The 21,704-nt window shown below is 46.1% G+C and overlaps 1 protein-coding gene across 2 annotated transcripts in view; it reads left to right on the forward strand.

Moving 5' to 3' along the window:
- Positions 1-1,084: 1,084 nt before the first annotated feature.
- DERA (deoxyribose-phosphate aldolase) overlaps positions 1,085-21,704 on the forward strand; it is a 52,263-nt gene continuing 31,643 nt past the window's right edge. Inside the window, exons 1-6 of one of the 2 annotated variants that reach the window (XM_060280024.1) lie at positions 1,085-1,411; positions 6,723-6,820; positions 9,069-9,216; positions 12,821-12,916; positions 14,099-14,233; positions 19,887-20,015. In XM_060280024.1, coding sequence (XP_060136007.1) covers positions 1,381-1,411; positions 6,723-6,820; positions 9,069-9,216; positions 12,821-12,916; positions 14,099-14,233; positions 19,887-20,015 — 637 coding nt within the window. In that variant the 5' untranslated portion in view covers positions 1,085-1,380. The remainder of the gene's footprint in view (positions 1,412-6,722; positions 6,821-9,068; positions 9,217-12,820; positions 12,917-14,098; positions 14,234-19,886; positions 20,016-21,704) is intronic. The other variant, XM_035127592.2, reaches the window with a different exon arrangement.

The following is a 21,704-nucleotide window of genomic DNA, read 5'->3' on the forward strand; positions in this document are numbered from 1 at the left end:
TCATTAACTTTATTGTAGAGTATGGTTCGAAGGAAATATATACAGCAGTGTTCTGGTGTATCTTATATTTTTAAAATATTGCTTTTGGCTCACCCTATCCATCAACTACTGTTCTGCTACACCAAATGTGTGTTCGCTGTAAGATGGTGCCCTATTCTTTTGGCTGAAACTCGCTGTAGGCAATGGGGACAATACTGCAAGCTTCACCTAGTGAGCTCTGTCTGGAAAGGGACTTCTACTTGTTAAGGTAAGGTAAAGGATGCCTGAACAGTTAAGTCCAGTCAAAGTTAGGCTATGGGGTGTGGCACTCATCCCTTTCAGGCTGAGGGAATGGGTGTTTGTCCGCAGACAGCTTTTCCAGGTCATGTGGCCAGCATGACCATACTGCTTCAGGCACACGGGACTCTGTGACAAGTGCCCTTTACCTTCCTGCCGCAACGATACCTATGGTATTTACTTGTGCTGGTATGCTTTTTGAACTGCTAGGTTGGCAAAAGTTGGGAAAGCAATGGGAGCTCACCCCATTGCAGGGATTCAAACCACCAACCTGATTGGCAAGGCCAAGAGGCTGGGTAGTCCCCCCCTCCCCATCTCCCCGTGTTTCCCCTGAAATTGGCTCAAGGTGGGGGTCGGATGGAAACCCAGAACCCTGTTCCATCTGCTATATACGCCACCTTGAGCTCCTTGGAGGAATGCAATGCAGGTATCTTTTTGCCAAAGACTGCTTATTGGCTTCAGTTTGAAACAAATTGCACTTGCAACTAAAGTGGATCCTAAACAAACACACACACACCAAGTGCCAAAGGCCAGGTTAAAGAGGTGTGCCTTCAGCATACTAGGAAAGCTGTACATGAAAGTGCTAAACGCACTTCTGCAGAGAGAATCCCCACAATTTAGGGGCTGCTGCATTTATAGATTGCCTTGAATACAGAAGGTCCCAAGTTCAACCCCTCCCCCCCCTGCATCTCCATATAGGACAAAGGGGAAGACCCTTGCCTGGAAACCGTGTGTCTGCTACTGAGCAAGGCGGAGAACCGATGGTTTTGACTCTATCCAAAGGCAGCTTCCTAGGTTCCCATGGCAAATGAGGGACACTTGTTCCCGAGTCAAATCAGCCTGGGATCAGGCTGCAGGGCGAACTCAAAGCAAACAAGCAGTAGGAAACATTGCACTTGAAAACAAAACAGCGAAAGATTGAGGCCGGCTTGCAAGCGCAGCAAAAAGACAAGCCTGTTTTGCATCGCCCCCTCCATCATCACTCGGCGCGGACTTTGCAAAGACACTTTTGCGCGGGTGGGAGGCGGGTTGAGGCAGCAGGAAGAGGAGGAGGAAGTGCGGGAAGCTCGTTGCTCTGGAAGGAGAGGCGGGTTTGCCACGATCATGGCTGCTAGGAACCAGGGGACGGCACTAGGTAAGGCTTGCTTGGGTCACTGCGGAGCGGGAGGGGGATAGGCGCCAGGGTCGCTGCAAGCCCCGCGCGTGGTTACTCACAAGCAATCCCAGCTGTGCCCGTTTAGACGCAAGCCCTGCGCAAGTCAGCGTGGCTTACTTCCAGGTCAATGGGGGGCTGGGATTGCAGGAGAAGCCCCACTGAGTTCACCAGGGTTTGGGATATCCTGTGCCAGCCTGATTAAGGATGCGCAGCGGTGCTGTCAGGGGGCGCATTCATTAGGGGTGACCCCCCAGGCGCAACAGGACTGGCGTATTTTGGGGTGTGTGTCCCACTCTTCAACTGGCTTGGCAAGACCCTGCATCCCAGAATCCAAAAATATTTAAGGATTCCACTGTCTTCATACAGTATCCAACAGTGCAATTTTCTGTATATGTCCTTAAATTCTGCTAATAAGATTTGCTATCCAGTGAGAGCATGCAGTGCAATCCTAAGCACTAGTATATTAAGTATTATTATTATTATTGGTATCCTGTCCTTCCTCAGAGGGGCAGCTCAAAGCAGCATGCTTTGTCTTATCCTCACAACAGCCAGACGAGGTAGGTCAGGTTGAGAGCTGGCAAATGGCCCAGTGAGCTTTGTTTGGGTGGGGATTTGAACCCTGGTCTCCCAAATCTAAGGGCAGCATGCTAACTGCAGATGAGAGGCAACACTGCTGAGGTCAGTGGAACTTGTGCCTTAGTGTGCTTTATTTACTGCCCAAGCCTGCTGGTGACCCCAGGAAGAAAATTTTGTAATAGTTGGGGAGAGAAGAGACTGCAGCTTGTGACGGGCGGTTGTGGGAGTCCACGTAGTATCTGAACTCCTTCTGCTACACAGGTATTGTAGAGGTAGCTGCCTTCCCTTTCCTCCCTGCCTCCCTTCTCCCTTTACCTTTGCTCATCCTTGGCAACAATTCCTCTTGTTATGAAAGGGTTTAAAGTCCACACCAGGGGAGCAGATCTATCTGAATCGCACGTGGGTTTAGTACGTTGGTGGAAATTTGGTGCATGGATCCTCTTGCAAAAACTGCACATTATTATTATTATTATTATTATTATTATTATTATTATTATTTATACATATACATATACACCCTGCCTGTTTTGAGAGACAGTGCCTCTAAGGGTGAAATCAAATTGCTGCGTTACCAGCTCCAAAGTGACCTCCCTGGGGTGCAAGCCTGAGCAGTGTGTCTGGAGGTCCTCGGCTGCCAGGACATCAAGACCACACACACACACACCCCCGGCCTTGCTGATGTGGTCCAAAGGAAAGCAGAGCAATACATTTGGCACCAGCATGCAAGGCATCATCCAATCATTAGGGAGGCTGATGCCAAACATATTGCTCTACTTTCCTTTGGACCACATCAGCTTGGCTGCGGGAGTTGCCAGAAGGAGGCATACAAGGTGCCACCCAAACTGTCTTAGGGACTCCATTCCAGATTTCTGTGGGGTTTTACTCCTGAGCCTTTTCATCTCCTGAAGATATCCCACAAGGCAGCAGAGGTTTTGTTGTTGTTGTTGTTTAGTCGTTTAGTCGTGTCCGACTCTTCGTGACCCCATGGACCATAGCACGCCAGGCACTCCTGTCTTGCACTGCCTCCCGCAGTTTGGTCAAACTCATGTTCGTAGCTTCGAGAACACTGTCCAACCATCTCGTCCTCTGTCGTCCCCTTCTCCTTGTGCCCTCCATCTTCCCCAACATCAGGGTCTTTTCCAGAGAGTCTTCTCTTCTCATGAGGTGGCCAAAGTATTGGAGCCTCAGCTTCAGGATCTGTCCTTCCAGTGAGCACTCAGAGCTGATTTCTTTAAGAAATTGATCCCTTCATGGATCAATGCCTTGTCGTGGCGAAGGGGCTTGAATAACTCAGAGAAGCTATGAGCTATGCCATGCAGGGCCACCCAAGATGGACAGGTCATAGTGGAGAGTTTTGACTAAACGTGATCCACCTGGAGAAGGAACTGGCAAGCCACTCCAGTATCCCTGCCAAGAAAACTCCATGGACAAAGACAACAGCAGAGGTTTAGGACCAGAGTTTTCCTTCTCCTAGATGGGCTACCTTCCCGGGTTGACAAGCCCCACCGGTGCCATTCACTTCCCTCTACAGCATGTGCAGAAAATGCCTTCTTGACCATTTGACCGACTCTTGGTCTCATCCTCTCAATCTGCTGGAGGGGATGTCCCTAACTCACCAAGGGTTTTAGACCCATTGGCTACCCTCACCTGGTCGAAGCCATTCCCAGGGTGTGGCCACTGTCGCATGCTGACAGTTTCTAGCAGCCACAGGTGAACATATTACACCATACATACAAAAGGTGAACATATTACACCAGAAGGAGCACCCTGCCAGAGCTACTACCACTCCCCTTCCACCCCAGACACCCCAAGGGTTTATACATATTTAGTAAGTAATTATAATAATAATCTTTTATCAGCCCTAGCCAGCATGAGCAGTGGTCATGGGAGTTTTAGTCCAGAAGCATCTTGAGTGCACCAGATTTGGTACGTGTATGTACACCTTGAGTATATAGGGATAATAAAAGAAACTCGCAAGTTCAAAGATCGAGTAAGGAAAAGGCAGTAATAGGTTTAGTGCAGGCATAGGCAAACTCCGGCCCTCCAGATGTTTGGGACTACAATTCCCATCATCCCTGACCACTGGTCCTGTTAGCTAGGGATGATGGGAGTTGTAGTCCCAAACATCTGGAGGGCTGGAGTTTGCCTATGCCTGGTTTAGTGCCTTGCTATGCAGGAATTATAACTCTAATCAGGATATATGTATTTGAAAAACAATATCCCAAAAATGTAGAGATTGGAAGGCAAAACCATCACATATGTAGGTTAGCAGTCCAGGCTCATTCAGGCAAGCTAACGAGTCCTACGAGCTTCTTTTAAAAGACAACCAAAAAAAGCAAACAAAAACTCAATGCATATATAAAAGAATCAAAGATTAAATTCTAAGAACGCTCACGACTGCGAATAGAACAGAAAGTCACCATTCATCTACAATTGCAAAATATCACCGAAGAACTGCCTGAGGGTAGAAATCCAGCCCTAGGTTTTGGGCATCCTCAAAAGACAAATTGTGTTGGGACCACAACTGAGGAGGCCCTGTGAATAAATCCTGAGAATTGTAGGGAACATGGTAAGCTCTCTTATACCAGATCGGATGAGTTGACCCTCCAGCCCATTATTGTCTACTCTGACTGGCAGCAGCCAGTGTCTCCGGGTTAGTGGTGAGCCCATTTCCCATTATTGGCTACTTGATCTTTCTTAGTGGAGGTTCTAGGCCAGGGATGGGGACCTCTGACCTCCAGGTGGTATTGAACTACAACTCCCATGATCCCTGTCTTCTGGGCCATTCTGGCTGGCGCTAATGGGAGTTGGAGTCCAACATCTTTTTTAGGCTGTCAGTGTGCCCTAGATGTCTAAAATGGGTATCTCTGAATGCTTGCAGAAATCTCGCTTCTACCAAGACAGGCCTTGGGTCCCCCTTGCTCAGTAGTGTAACTTGAAGCCGTCCGTTCGAGTCCTACCCTCCATCTTCCATGTGACAGCCCTTGAGATCTGTGAAGACTGCTATCATCTCTCCCCTCATGAAGTGCAGCGCTTCATTGCCAGCCATTTGGGCAGATATTCCACTATCCGTCGCTTCGTGGGTTGGCACCGTTTTATACCAATTAAAGAGAATTCGCCTGTAACTCTGTAGCCATCCAGTTCAAAGCTATCTTATTAACGTCCTTTTCTCTTTAGCGCAATACCAGCTATGCTGCGCATAGCTGCCAAGTTTTCCCTTTTCTCGTGAGGAAGCCTATTCAGCGTAAGGGAAAATCCCTGTAAAAAAGGGATAACTTGGCAGTTATGATGCTGCGGTACCCTAAGGCACAATGGGACAAGCTGCCTACAGACACAGGCCCTCAAGTTAAAAAAGAGAGAGAGAGAGAGAAAGATTGACTCTCCCATGAAACTTCTAAATACAGTTTTGAAGATTGTTCCCCCCCCCCCGCACTCTCTCTTCTTCTTTTTTTGGACACGTCTTCATAGGGAGTAAAACATTTTTTTTCCTTCCAGAGGAGGATTAAAAGAAAGTTGGCTAATTAGCTGTAGTTTAACTGCTTTAATTACTTTTATCCCTGAAGCCCCATGAATATTTAGATGGAGCAGATGACATATAAAAAATGGTACTATTCACGCTCCATGTTTAATGAATATCTAAGCTGCTTCCCCCGCTCCTCCTTTGGCAGGTACTTGAGATGATTCACACATGATTTCCCTCCCGGGGGGCCCCCCACCCACCCAATACTGTATACCCAGATTTCTGACCTGCATTTGCCTGGAAAGCTGAACTCTGAAACAGCAGTTCCCAACAGAGGGTTGCATATCTTTCCCAGCCTTGTATACCTGAAATGCATATTTTTTTTAGAAACCACCCTTTTCTCTTGACTGAATTTTTTTTTTAAAAAAAGGTTTTAATACTTTATTTTTAAATTGATGTAAGCTGCCCTGGGACCTTACCCTGTACAGCAAGTAAGAAATCCAATTAATAATAATATGTCTTCTCCTGCTTACCTAGGAATAATCTGTATATACTTTTATGGGGGGGAAACTTTATTTGTGAAGCAGTTCTCCCCAACTTTTCCAGTCCCTGGGTGACACATTTTGAAATCTGAGAAACTGGCATGGACGTCACACTGCAAAACGGCTCGGGGATTGAAATTGTTATTTTCTTCCTCGCATTATCTAATTCTGATTAAACTTATGTGTGGATAAGAAAGGCTACTGAATTTGGGTGATGCATTCAAAAGTGGCCAGAGTGGCCGGGGCAACTCAGTTAGATGGGCAACATACAAATGATGGTGATAATTATTATTATTATTATTATTATTATTATTATTATTATTATTATTATCATCATCCTCCTCCTTATCATCATCATTGCAAAGTGTAGCCTTTAATCCTTGGCAATTTGGGGAACATTCCTCTGCATGGATCTGTCCACCCTGCCAGCTGCTGCCCAGGTTAAAAGGGGGGGGAATGGGACCCCAAATAATCCTACATGTAATTTAAAAAGAAAAAAACAGTGGGACAGAGGGCCTTAATAGGCACCAAGCAGCATATCTGGGGGTGCCATTTAGTTTTCATGTCTTTGTTCTGCTTTATTATTTGGGTTGCATAGATAAGATGCGATAAGAATGCATAAATAATAATAATAATAATAATAATAATAATAATAATAATAATAATAATAATAATAAATGTACTAAACAGAACTAGGCACTTTTCCTCACAGACCTCAGCTGGCTTGCGAGAGTCCGGGTGAACCAGCCAGCGGTCCTGAGGCGGGCAGCTCAAATTCAGACACAACGGGCTGTGAAAAAGAATTGGCAGGTAAGTGGCTCCCAGGAGAGGGTCGTGTCCGAGGGGTAGGGAAAATGCTTTGCTCCCTGGCATCTCCAAGTAGGTGCTGGGAGAATCTCCTGCTTGAAACTCTGGCTGCCGGTCAGTGTAGTTAATGCTGCACAAGATGGGCCAGTGATCTGACAAGGTCCTTTTGCCCCTTGAGTATTCTGCTCTCGTGTTCCACAGACGTCCGTTCTACCTCCATGGGCTTTAATACATTCGTACCTTGGAAGTCAAACGGAATCCGTTCTGGAAGTCCGTTTGCCTTCCAAAACGTTCAGAAACCAAAGTGCGGCTTCCGATTGGCTGCAGGAAGCTCCTGCAGCCAATTGGAAGCCAAGGAAGCCCCATCAGATGTTCGGGTTCCAAAGAATGTTCGCAAACCGGAAACGGGTTCCAAAGAATGTTCGCAAACGTCCGAGTACCAAGGCGTTCAGGATCCAAGGTACGACTGTATTGAATTTTGTTCAAGTTGCCTATAGACATAAAAGATGGTGCTTGCCTTTTTTAATAATTCGTTTTTGAGGACCATGGTAATGAGACTGGTAAAAAGATTCTTTTCCAACAGCAAGTTTCTGTGTACATGTGTGGTGGGTGTTGAGGCACCTCAGAGAGGGGCAAAACCACAAATTAGTTTTAAATGTGTTGAATCACGAGTGGGTAGGAGTGCCTTTTCTAAGCCACCTCTTGGACAATTCTGATATTATTATCAGTGTATTTTTTCCCCCTTTAAAAACTTTTTTTGAGTACTCTCATTTTGACTCAAGAACACCACAATTTTATTTTTCAAATTGGGAAAAAAATACAGTAAATGGACAAAAGTACAAAGATTCACAAAATGTTTAGGGGGTATGCGTACCCCTGCGTACCCCAGAAAAAAAGCAATGATGATGATGATGATACTTGGAAACTCCTGGTCAGCCGTGGGGGCCTGGCAACCTTAACTGGGGCTGTTGGGAGTTCAAGTCCAAAACTTATTGAGTTTATTTTCTAGACCCTGAATCATTTTGGTTGCTCTCCTCTGCACACATTCCAGCTTGTCAACATCCTTCTTAAACTGAGTTGCCCATACCTGCACACAGTATTCCAGGTGTGGTCTGACCAGGGCAGAATAGAGAGGTGCTATTACTTCCTTTGGTCTGGACTCTGGACACTAGACTTCTGTTGCAGCCTAGAACATCGGACTTCCTCTTTTCATCGTTGGTTGATATTCTGTGTGGTTTTCATGGGCTTTGCCTTATTTGTTTTTACCGAAATAAAAAGAATTTCTTAATTAAAACATACACATTAGAGCAATATTACCGACTGAAATATCACAAAATCCCGTTTGGTTGCTCAGCTAAAGGCATTGCCCTAATATGGATATTTGAATGTCTCTGCTTAAAAACTGATAATAGTGGGTTTTAATGTCAACTTGGATTAGACTGACGTATTTCTTTGAAATATCGTGAGTGTTGTTGAAGGTTTGGCTATGGAATATGTAGTCAGACTCGCATAGCTCAGCCTCTTCTGCAAAAATAGCTTCTTGGTTAAACAACAACCCCCCAAAAAGCCCCCCTACAAGTTCACACCAATTCTTGGAACCGTTTTTGCTACATCTGTCTTCACAACTCGTTTTTCAACTGTGGAGGCCAGAATCTCTTTCCTAGGAGCTGATTATGCGTTCAATTTTCATTCCATTTATTTTAGCTGGAATAGGAATTCCAACAACAATAAAAGTGCACTTGGGGGTCTCCTTTCTACACTTACAAAAAGCAAAACAAAGCGCTTCAGAGCAAAAAGGGAAGAGATCCTTTGTATCCACCCCTGCTTTCTCCATGAGATAGGGAATCTAAATGATTCTCAAGGAGACCTGGATTCATAACATCCATTCTCAATATAGCACGTCTGCTTTTCAGCACTTTGCACTAGGGTGCAAAAAGGTCTGGGGACGTTCTACGGTAGTAGGATCTGGACCGATGAGAAGGATCCCTGTTGAAAGCAGGGTTTGGTCAGCTGCGGTTGGGAGCATTTTCAGCAAACTGGTTTGTTTATATATCACCAGAAGCTTCTGATCCTCCTGGCACAGAAAATAGATGAGAGGCGGGAAAGTGAGAGTCTGTGGTTCATTGTCGCTTGTTTATGTACCAGCTCTCTATATCTGTCCTGGCCTCTGAAGTCCCAGATGTTCTCTAGGCATGCAGCTATATGATAAGGCCTTTCCCTAATATATATGTATATTTCTAAATGATCAAAGGCAGCTTGGCACCTGAGGGCCGTCACCTGCATCGACCTCACCACCCTTTCGGGTGATGACGCCCCTTCCAACGTCTGCAGATTGTGCTACAAAGCCAAGCATCCCATCCGAGGGGATCTGTTGCAAGCTATGAACGTGGACGACAAAGGTAGGTCTTTCTGTGCTTATCAGGAACGGAACCTTGGTTCTGTTAAGGTCATGTGTATCTGGAAAAAGACACATGGGCTATTCGTGTGCCAACGCCCTCGGGTCGATCCTCTGGTGCCTGATGATTTCTGCTGAACGGTTAGACCCGCTCAGAAGGACGATCTGGATTCCAGGGATTCAGCTGAAGAAGTGAGAACTGCAACAAAATGTTGCAGTGTGGAGCACTCTTGCTGAGGGTGCTAACCTCTTCTAGAATTCTCCACTGCATTTCCTCTCCCTTTCTGGTTTTCCATTCCCCTCCCACTGCCCCAATAGTCTTAACCATTCTTTGGCCACAGAGCATGCAACAGTTCTGTTTCTGGGGTTCCCTCCCACTTTTAAAGTCACCCCACCCCTTGTACTTCTGCAGACATTTCCCCACTCCTGCTTATACCTCCTTATTTTACTTATATTTATACAAATATTTATACGCAGCCCACTTGTATAAAACATCGAGGTGGTACATACAAATCCAACGAAGCACGGAAACAAACGGTCATAAAAATGATTTGAAGTGGGAGTTAATTAAAGAACGGAATAGGCTTTTCTGCATTAAAAAAAAAAGAATTCGAGAGGCGTCTGAAAGTTAGCAGTGAGGACGCCTGGCAGATCTCTGCTGGAAGAGCCACACTTAATGGCCAACTTCAGGTTGAAGACAGTCATGTTTCTGAGACACGGGGGGAAACTAGCAGGGTTCCCTTGTTTGGTAATAATAATAATTTATTACTTATTCCTTGTCCATCTGACTGGGTTGCACCAGCCATTCTGGGAGGGGGGGGGGAGGAGATGATCTCTGTGATCAACCTGGGATGTAAGGGCCTGGGCTGTCCTTAAAGCATCCTGGACGAAATTGGTCCAGGGCTTTGTATAGCCACACAAATCCTTGAATCTGGCCTGGTAGTACAGGGTGATTCTTAAAAGAGGCCCCGTGGAACATGTGTACTCTGCGGGGCCTCTTTTAAAGGACTCACCCTGTATATAGCCAGCTAGCATAGATGTTTCGGCAGAGATGTTGTGTGCTGTCGGCCACCTGCCCCTGTCAGCAATCTAGCTACCGTGTTAGGATATCCCAGGCATCCCCAAACTGCGGCCCTCCAGATGTTTTGGCCTACAACTCCCATGATCCCTAGCTAACAGGACCAGTGGTCAGGGATGATGGGGATTGTAGTCCAAAACATCTGGAGGGCTGAAGTCTGGGGATGCCTGGGATATCCTGTACAGTGGTACCTCGTGTTACGTACTTAATCCGTTCCAGAGGTCCGTTCGTAACAGGGAACCGCTCATAACATGAGGCGTGTGTTCTCTAATGGTGCCTCCCGCTGCTGCTGCACCGCCAACTTCCGCTCGCATCCCGGGGCAAAGGTCGCAACAAGGGGCATCTACTTTCGGATTAGCGGAGCGCGTAACCCGCAGCATTCGTAAGGGGAACAGTAAATAACACAAGGTACCACTGTATTTAAGGTTAAGGGACCCCTGACCGTTAAGTCCAGTCGCGGGCGACTCTGAGGTTGCGGTGCTCATCTCGCTTTACTGGCCGAGGGAGCTGGCGTTTGTCCGCAGGCAGTTTTTCTGGGTCATGTGGCCAGCATGACTAAGCTGCTTCTGGCGAATCAGAGCAGGGCATGGAAACGCCGTTTACCTTCCCGCTGGAACGGTACCTATTTATCTACTTGCACTTTGACGTTCTTTCGAACTGCAGCTTGGCAGGAGCAGGGACCAAGCAACGGGAGCTCACCCCGTCGCGGGGATTCGAACCGCCAACCTTCCGATCGGAAAGCCCTAGGCTCTGCGGCTTAGACCGCTGTATAAGTGTATGGATATAGCCATTTTGGCTACCTAAGGATTGGCACCGAGAGCACAAAGCCCCAAATGAAATAATTTTGAGCAGGGAAAGGGCAAAAACGGTCCCTAGACCAGATTTTCTACAAGCTACTGTAGACAACTGACACCCCGGCAGCTGTGTTTCAGCTACCCCATTCCCTGCCTTTGCAAGCCTTGCAAGTTGCTACAGGAGAGGGACTGTGAGCAAAATCATGGGAGGGGTGTTTCTAGGACCCAGGCGAAACTATCAGGCTCCCTTGTTATTTTTCCTAGTGCCATAAGAACATGAGAAGAGCCAGTGGTGGCCGAACTGGAGGTGGAATGATTCTAGGCGAATCTCGTTATAGTACCGAAACGTTGTCCCCTTTTTGGTGTGTTGTTATATTTGCTATCATTTTGTTATGAAATTTTACTCCTGATGGTTGGAATCGTGGAATGAGTAAGCCCGATAATCTTCAAACACCCTCCCTGCCTCCCATCATCACCCATTTATAAGTGGGGTGTGTGTCTGCCTGCCTTTTCGAGGCACCCGCTTTTTCTGCAAAAGGTCCCAAGTTCAGTCTCCTGCTAAACAAATCTCCGTCAGATACAATAAAATAGCTAGGTGGCAGTATAACGCAGGTTCTTCGGCTGAGTTGCCTAGCTTTTTCAGTGGGTATCTGCCATGCTACAAATCAGGCTGTTCGCACACTGTAGTTTTTGTGTTTTGTTAAACAAAGGTTCTTCTACAAAATGAAGAATTCTATTTTATTTACAACATTTTTATACCACCCATAAGCAAAAGGTTTTCTGGTTTTCTTACAGATTCGCAGCAAAGGCACATGCAATATGGCTTGGGGCATTTAAAAAACAAAACAAAAAACTGCGTCAGAGTAAAAAAGCAAAAACCTGTGAAAGAGAATTTCTATAAGTTCTAAAAGGGGATCTTCGTCTCCAGCTGTGATCTGTCTTCATACTAGCAAATAAAGCTAGAATTACAAAAATGCAGTAGCTGTCAGGTGTGTTGCAGGGATTTGAAACTCTGGAACTTCTCGATGCTCAAGAGAAGCGGGAAGTACATAATAAGATGTGGCTTTGTTCTGCATCCATTGCCAGAGGCGTTGTGCCCCCCAAATGCCAGTTTCTGGGGCTCACAAGTAGATAGAGGGCTGTTGCCCTCAGGTCCTGTTCGCAGGATTCCTAGGGGCATCCGGTTGGCCACTGTGGGAATAGGATGCTGGACTAGATGGGCCTTTGTCCTGATCCAGCAGAACATAGTTCTTAGGTTCTTAATGAATCCAATATTTAAGTTCTCAACACTGAATTCTTGCTTTGGGGAATGGGAGAGATGGGCCCTTAGGGTTACTGTTTGTGAAACAGGAAAGCAAAATGATGCCCCGCCAGAGAAATTATATACAGTGGTACCTCGACTTATGAATGCCTCGACTTACGAAGTCCGCTAACCCGGAAGTATTTTCGCCACACGTGTGTAGAAGTGGCGCATGCGGTCTGCGCATGCACAAAGTGCAAAATCGCGCTTTGCGCATGCGCAAAATGGACGCTTCGACTTCCGAAGTTTTTGACTTCCAAAGAGCGCCGCAGAATGGATCGCCTTTGTAAGTCGAGGTACCACTGTATATAATCTATGCATTGGGCAATTTGCTGCCCTCTGATGGTGGAGAGGGGCCTTGCCCTGCCTTGTGGCAAGGCTGGCCCTGAAAGTGAGTTGGAAACTAAAGTGGACCATATTCTTGATCTGTTTCCAGGCATTACTACTGCTGCCGTTTGCGTCTATCCAGCAAGAGTCTCTGATGCAGTGAAAGCACTCAAGGCTGCTGGCTGTGACATCCCAGTAGCTTCAGGTAAGCTTTCCTCCTGTGCTTCAAGAGGGGAGTCTAAATGCCCTAGTATAGGCCCTCTATCTTCATGTGGAGCCTGAGTTGACCGCATGGATTCCTATTATGTGGCCCTCGGAGGATTGACGAAGGATGAATGCAGCCCCCGGGCCAAAGATTATTAGTCACCCCTGGTATAGGGGCTGCGACAACAATGTGTACCACTGTTTGGGGTTTTTGTTGTTGTGGGGGCTGTTGCTGCTTTTGCTGTTTGTGTTTTAATTTAGACTTCGTTGTGAAATTTACGTGGAGATTGCTCAGTTTGGTTTTATATTTTTAAATAGTTTATTCATTGTTTATAACTACTTTTGTTATGTTGTAGTTATGTGGGTTTTTTATCTAGTAAAGCACCTTGAGTAATAATAATATAATAATAATTTATTATTTGTACCCCGCCCTTCTGGCTGGGTTTCCCCAGCCACTCTGGGCGGCTTCCAACAAAGATTAAAATACATTAAAATGTCACACATTAAAAACTTCCCGAAACAGGGCTTCCTTCAGATGTTTTCTAAATGTCAGGTAGTTGTTTTTCTCTTTGACATCTGATGGGGGGGGCATTCCACAGGGCGGGCGCCACTACCGAGAAGGCCCTCTGCCTGGTTCCCTGTAGCTTTGCTTCTCTTGAGCATGGCTTGAGCTGTGGAAAGGTGGCATACGAATAAGATTATATATGCATGTGACGCAGCGCTGATGAAAGTTAATTTGCTTGTTGCAGCTCTCCTTTCCCCCCTTTTCTGTTTATATTACATGAGGGCAGAATGCTTGGAAATCATCGATATGTGAACCAGGGTTTGCCAGCTCCCATCAAACCCAGCCTGCGCAACCCAACAGCAAGGAATTATGGGAGTTGTAGTCTCAACAGACCTGAAGGGCACCATGCTGGCCTCTTCTGTTTTAGAATATCATGTGTGGTGCTAGTTCAGTCTCTTACTTTCACACTTCCCCCTTTTGTTGAGGAAAAACAGAGACTGGAAATTTGGGAGGGATTGTGGATGGTTGGATTGTGGGAAATACCTGACTGTGGTGAACCAGTTCTATAGATCTGGCAAGCTCATACCTGTTGCCTACCTCTCTGCTTGCACCAAGACTAGCTGGCCAGGATCCTGTGGGTATTCTAATAAATTGCACTGTGTATGCCTTTTCTCTTAGTGGCAACCGGATTTCCAGCAGGACAGACACATCTGAAAACCCGCTTGGAGGAGATCCGCCTCGCCGTGGAAGATGGCGCCAGAGAGATCGACATTGTCATTAACAGAACCTTAGTCCTGACAGGCCAGTGGGAAGGTGAGCGTTAAGGGAGTCCTGACAGAAAAATGGTCGCAAGAACTTAAGGAGAGCCCTGCTGGGTGAGACCAAAAGGCCTGTCTGGTCCAGCGTCCTGATCTCACAGTGGCCAACTGGTTGCCCAGAAAATGTACACGATAGCACGTGTCCCTTGGTGACCCCCAGCAACTGGTATTTTTTAAGAGGCATATGCAGTACTGCCTTTGATACTGGAGATATTATAGCCATCATGACCCGTGGACATTTCCTTCATGATTATCTGTCTGGTCCCCTTTTCAAGCCATCCAAAATGGCAGCCTTCGCTCCATCTTAAGGTAGCAAATGCCACGATTTAACAACGCACTCAAATGAAAATCTGCTTCCTTTTGACAACAGTCCTGAATCTCCCATCTTCCAGCTTCCTTGGGTTACCTCGGGCTCTGGATATTATGAGCCAAAAATTAACCCAATGTTGTTTAACTATTTGTATTTCAACTCTTTTGTAGTTGAAGCACAACTGATAATAATAATAACAATCGTAATCATAATAACTTTATTATTTGTACCATGCCAGCACTTCAATTTGAGCCCAGAAGCTAATCAGCACAGGTCTTTTTCCTGATCCTTTCCCCTGGCTATGTGGGATTTGAACCCGGAGCCTTTGTCCTCTTTTTGCACAATTTGCTGCAGCCTGTCTCGTGATGGCAGGGGGAGCCCGTTACCCCAATGCATTTGTCGCTGACAACGATCAGGCCCGTGTATCGGCAAGATTTTCTTTTCTTTTTCTTTTTTTTTTAACAAAGCTTTCCTTCCGCAAAGGAATATTGTGAAAAACAAATTTTCTCCCGCTTTTGTCTTAACTTAATGTGAAATGGGGAGGGGAAAGGAAACTACATGGGTGCCAGCGCTCTAATTATTTCCAAACAGAATTGTTAAAAAGAACTCGAGGGGTTGTTGGCCCAGTGTTATTGTAAAAAAGAAAAGAAAGAAGGAAAGTGTGTTTGGTTCCTGACAACAGAATCTCTGTGTTTTCTAATTGGTGTTCGCAGAATCTCACTGCACACTCAGTACCATTTAGATTGCTGTTGCGAGTTGTCTCCCTGGAATGCTATTAATTAGCAAGCTTTTTAATACAGTAGGAGAAGGCTTTTCTCTGTAATTGGTTTTCTCTTAATGTACCTTGAATGGTTTGCCTTTAAATGCTGACAGTGCTCCAGTAACTAAGCTCTGTGTTTGTACAATTAGCATCCTTCCATTACAATGCAACTTTTCTTTAGCTGGAAGACGTGGTGCTAAAGGGCTCTTTTACCAAGTAGCATCGTTGTTCTGTTGAACTCAAGCGGGCTATTTATTTATTTCCACCCTCCCTTCCTCCAGGGAGCTCAAGGGAGGAGAGCACATAGTTATCTCCCCGTCCCGCACCATTTTATCGTTGCTGTGGGGCAGCGGCGGAGGAAGCGGCAAATGAAAATAGGGACGTCCCATTCCATGAATATTTTACTATTTATATCCCACACATCTCGCTGGGTTGCCCCAGCCACTCTAGGCAGCTTCCAACATATATAAAAATATAAGGTAAAGGTAAAGGGACCCCTGACCATTAGGTCCAGTCGTGACCGACTCTGGGGTTGCGCGCTCATCTCGCATTATTGGCCGAGGGAGCCGGCGTACAGCTTCCAGGTCATGTGGCCAGCATGACAAAGCCGCTTCTGGCAAACCAGAGCAGCACATGGAAACGCCGTTTACCTTCCCGCTGTAGCGGTTCCTATTTATCTACTTGCATTTTGACGTGCTTTCGAACTGCTAGGTTGGCAGGAGCTGGGACCAAGCAACGGGAGCTCACCCCGTCACAGGGATTCGAACCGCCGACCTTCTGATCAGCAAGCCCTAGGCTCAGTGGTTTAACCACAGCGCCACCTGGGTCCCTATATAAAAATATAATTAACCATTAAAAAACACAAAACCTTCCCTATACAAGCTTGCCTTCAGACGGCTCAGGGGTCAGATAACTCCGTACCCTCCAACATTTCTCCAATGAAAATAGGGACATAGGAAAAGCGGAACATTCCAGGATCAAATCAGAACCCGGGACAGCTTCTCTAAATCAGAGATCTCCCTGGAAAATAGGGACACTTGGCGGTTCTGTGGTGGCTATTGCTCTGGTTCGAAAAATGCTTCTGAATAACAGTTGCTGGAAACCACAGGAGGGAAGAGGGCTCTTGTGCTCAGATCCTGTTTCGCACAGGTGTCTGGTTGTATGCTGTGAGAACACGATGCTGGAATAGATGAGCCATTGGCCTGATCCAGCAGGCTCTTCTTGTGTTCTTAACACAGAAGTACAGAAAGCAGCTGGATTCCCTCTTCTGCCAACCCCTAGCGAGACTAGCCCCTGTTGATTTATTTATCGGCTGGCTGGAAGTTTTTTTTTTGGGGGGGGGGTATTTACAATGCTGTGAGTGTGTTAATTGCCTCTTGCACCTGCTATTAGATAGCACACTTGCTTTGAAATTCTACGGCGCACTCTGCATTTGTAAAATTCGTAATGTGGGTGAAAAACGTCCTTGATTCTCTCCAGCAGCAGCAGCACCCTCGGTCTCTCCTGTCTTTCCTTTCCCTTTTTTAAAGAGCTTTTTTAAAAGCCCATGGCAAAGTTGAGGGTCATGCTTGATGGATGACTGGTGGCCATTCGGAACAAGTCCCCACGTTGTTAATACATTACAAAAATTGCTGAAAATGTTAAGTACTTTAGTGTACGTCCAATTACGCCAAGCTTTAAGTTAAATCTGCTGTTACCTATTGTTGAGTATCTTCACGCCACTTGAACTATAATTTGTCTAAGCCTGGTCTTTTAACAATTATTTTAAGTGCTCTCTAATGGATTGGAATATAAAAGCAACTGCTTTGTGTCGGCTCCCTCTTTGAGTTTAGGAGCCGAGTCCTTGCACGGGAGTTACTGAACTCCTTTCTGATAGTTGACTTTCCCCTAACAATTTTCCATTAGTGCAAAGAAAATGTTAAAAAACCCCACACGATTTTCTCTCGCACGCATTAGCTTGCCCCCACCCCTACTAATATACCACGGCCAAGGGACAAAGAATGTGATGCAGCGCTGAACATGGGCTTCAATCCTAAAATGTTAGCTTAAGAAGCAGCCACCATTGCCTCTGTAGAGTGGCTTGAACGATGTAGGATGTGTTGTCAGGGGAGCAGGGGACCAGAGGTTTTCATCTTCTGAATTTCCTATTTATTATTTACTGCATCTGCACCCTACGTCAGGCATTGGCAAACTCGGCCCTCCAGATGTTTTGGGACTACAACTCCCATCATCCCTAGCTAACAGGGCTAGTGGTCAGGGATGATGGGAATTGTAGTCTCAAAACATCTGGAGGGCTGAGTTTGCCGATGCCTGCCCTACGTTTTCCCCAAGGAGCTCAAGGTGGTGTTTGTGATTCTTCCCCTCCTCGTTTAATCTCCACAGTAGGTTAGTTGAGAGGCAGGAAGTGGCTCAAGGTCACCCAGTGAGTGTAGTTCTCTATTATTACCCGTTCTCCAAGGAGCTCAAGATGGCGTACAGTGTACACCAGGGGGAGCCAACTCCCAAGGGACTGTGATCTACTTACAGAGTTAAAGGCTGGCAGTGATCTACCCCCTTCAGGTCAAAGTTGTTGAGTTTTTTTAAGGAAGGGGGAAGGCCCATTTTTTAGGGGTTCAGGTCGAAGTTGTTGAGCTTTTTAGGATGAGGAAGGCCCGGTTTTTAGGGGTACAGGGCAAAAATGTTGTGCTTTTTTGAGGGGAGCAAAACTTGTTTAACTTCTTTGGGGGGAGCCAGTGATCTACCACAGAGGTCCAGTGATCTACCAGTAGATCACGATCTACCTGTTGGACGTGCCTGGTGTACATGGTTTGACCCCCCCCTTTTTACCCTACTCCTGTGGAGTAAGTCTGCTGAGAGATGGTGACTGGCCCAAGGTCATCCCGTAAACGTCATGGCTGCGTGGGGATTTGAACTCTGGCATCCAAGGTCCTAGCCCAACACTTTTACCACCGCATCTTAGGATCCAAGCTTTGAACACCTAGCCTTTGGATACGGAAGAGTGCAGCCTCCCCCAAAATGACTTTAACAGACTGGAGAACTGGGCCAAAACCAACAAAAAGAATTTCAATGGAGAGACATGTAAGGTTCTGCACTTAGGCAAGAAGAACTGGATGCACAAATACAAGATGGGGGGACACCTGGCTTGCCAGTAGTTCATATGAAATGGATCTAGGGGTCTACTACATAGACCACAAGCTTCACATGAGTCAACAGTGAGTTGAACTCTGGGCACCACAATTTAAGAAAGATGCTGTGACAAGCTGGGATGTGTGCAGAGGAGGGCAACCAAGGGCCTGGAAAACGAGCCTTATGGTTGAAGGAGCTGGGTATGTTTAGCCTGGGGGAAAAAAGAGACTGAGAGGAGATAAGATAGCCTTTTTCAAATATCTTTAGGGCTGTCACAATGGAGCAAGCTGGTTTTCTCCTGCTCTGGAAGCAAGGACACGAGCCAATGGCTTCAAGTTACAAGAAAGAAGATTCCAACTAAACATCAGGGAGAACTCTCTGACAATAAGAGCTGTTTGAAAGTGGAAATGAACTCCTTAGGGTGAACTCTTCTTCCCTGGAGGTTTTCAAGCAGAGGTTGGATGGCCATCTGTCATGGATGATTTAGTTGAGATTCTGGCATGGCCGGGGGGGTTGGACTAGATGACCCTAGGGATCCCTTCCCACCCTACAGTTCTATGAGTCTATCTGAATAAAGTTTAATCAACAGAATAGGTGTGTCAGTATAAGAAGGTCTTTAGGAAGTGCCGGAAAGTTAGCGGTGAGGATATCTGTCGGAAGAATATTCCAAGACAGGAGATCAGTGACACTAAACTTAGCTGTTGGGTTTTTCTTTTAGAATGAAGCAGCATTCTTCAATTGAGCTAGAACAGGAATTTAATGCTAAACAAGAGTTATATGTTTAGGTGGGGTTGGCGGTTATTTTAATTTGGCTATAACTGCACACTGTTTATTACTGTTATTCTTATTGTTGTTGTTATTATTGGTTTCTATTGATTTATTGGTTTGTTTGTTGCTCATATAGGATATTTTGTTTTTAAGTGTTCGATGCTTTGTTGTGTTTTTATATATGTTGTAAACTGCCCAAAGTGACTGAGGAAACCCAGCAAGATGGGCAGGATATAAATTTAAAATTATTATTATTATTACTACTGTGATTAAAGGTAAAGGTAAAGGGACCCCTGACCATTAGGTCCAGTTGTGACCGACTCTGGGGTTGCGCGCTCATCTCGCATTATTGGCCGAGGGAGCCGGCGTATAGCTTCCAGGTCATGTGGCCAGCATGACAAAGCCACTTCTGGCGAACCAGAGCAGCACACGGAAACGCCGTTTACCTTCCCTCTGTAGCGGTTCCTATTTATCTACTTGCATTTTGACGTGCTTTCGAACTGCTAGGTTGGCAGGAGCTGGGACCAAGCAACGGGAGCTCCCCCCGTCACAGGGATTCGAACCGCCAACCTTCTGATCAGCAAGCCCTAGGCTCAGTGGTTTAGCCCACAGCGCCACCTGGGTCCCTACTATTGCGATTATTATTATTATTATTATAAATGAATTTTGTTTCCTTTCCGCTAGGTCTCTACGAAGAAATACGTCAGTGTCGTCAGGCCTGTGGAGAAGCTCATATGAAAACTATTTTGGGGACAGGAGAGCTGGGATCGCTTACTAATGTCTACAAAGCAAGCCTTGTAGCCATGATGGCAGGTAACTTCAATTATTTCTTGTTATTATTGTTGTTGTTTAGTCGTGTCCGACTCCTCGTGACCCCATGGACGAGAACACGCCAGGCACTCCTGTCTTGCACTGCCTCCCGCAGTTTGGTCAAACTCATGTTCGTAGCTTCGAGAACACTGTCCAACCATCTCGTCCTCTGTCGTCCCCTTCTCCTTGTGCCCTCAATCTTTCCCAACATCAGGGTCTTTTCCAGGGAGTCTTCTCTTCTCATGAGGTGGCAAAAAGTATTGGAGCCTCAGCTTCAGGATCTGTCCTTGTTATTATTATTATTTAATAAATACAATTGCTAGTTGCTTGTTATCCCCCACCCTGCATCACCTGCACTTTCCTCGGGACCGCGATCTTGCGCGGGTCACGTGACTCACACAGTTTTTGGCCTGGACATGTTGGAGGATATGATATAATAAATGGCTGTTGTGACCGGATTTTTTTTGGCAACAAAGCCCACTGCAGCCCAGGTTGTGGGAGGCCTTGTGTGGGGCAGAGTGCACCAAGGCAAGATGAAAGAGAGGCCATATGAAAAGCAGTCAGATCTGCTATAACAGGACTAGGGGACACTGCAGGAAAAATTGAACCAAAAAGCTTGAACATCTACGACACCACGTACAATGGCCCAGATCCCAGGCAGATCCGATGATGTACCTCTCCACCCTCCCCTTTGACTCCTAAAATAAAGGGTGGTATTCAGCTAAGCTTTACCCAGAGTAGCCGTATTAAAATTTATGAGCCTAACTTTGTCACGTTCATTAATTTCAGCGGGTTTACTTTGAATAACTCTTGGCTAAATACCACCCATAGATATTCAGGACCCACCCTATTCTTCCGGTTCCTAATTTTTGAAACTGGTTTTAATGTATTTTTATATTGTTGTAACCCGCACTCAGACCTTACGGTGAAGGGTAGGGAACAAATTCAGAAAATAACCCTTAAGTAGGCAGTTAGCCCTGCAGAATTAGCAGCCTTTCCTACAGAACTTCTAGAACGGGGCTGCTGGTTAATTTAACACTGCGGGGTTCTCAAAATCCTTGTTTTGATTTTTCCTTAAATAAAAGTAAGTTCCGAAGTTCACCTCTCCTTTCCACCATGTTTTTTTTTTAATGCAGTTTCACTGCAGTACAGCAGATGGCTCTGCTGTTAACACTATCCCCCCCTCCCTCCTCTGCCCACATTGTTATAACAGCACCGTGGCAGCTTCCCATTTTTAAATACACACAATAGCTTTCATTGATCTACGGCTTTGTTAGCGGCTAAGCATGTTTTTGTTTCCATTTGAATCGAGTGCAACGGCCAAACACATCAGACCGCTCTGTGAAAGCGGAGCGTTTCCTTCTCCTCAGAAATTCTGAGAAACGAGCCCTCCGTTGGAAGGCAGTATGGCGTAATGGTTAGAGTGTTGGACTAGAACCCTGGAGACCAGGTTTCGAATCCCCACTCAGCCATGAATGCTGCGGGGTGACCTTGGGCCTGTCGCCATCTCTTAGCCTTAACCTCCCTCATGAGCTTGTTGGGAGGATGGAGTGGAATGGGCAGGAAGAAAACCACCACCATGAGGTCCTTGGAAGATAAAAGTAGTTGTTGTTGTTGTTTAGTCGTTTAGTCGTGTCCGACTCTTCGTGACCCCATGGACCATAGCACGCCAGGCACTCCTGTCTTGCACTG

The sequence above is a fragment of the Zootoca vivipara genome, chromosome 10 (assembly GCF_963506605.1).
Source record: "Zootoca vivipara chromosome 10, rZooViv1.1, whole genome shotgun sequence".
Taxonomy (NCBI): Eukaryota; Metazoa; Chordata; class Lepidosauria; order Squamata; family Lacertidae; genus Zootoca; species Zootoca vivipara.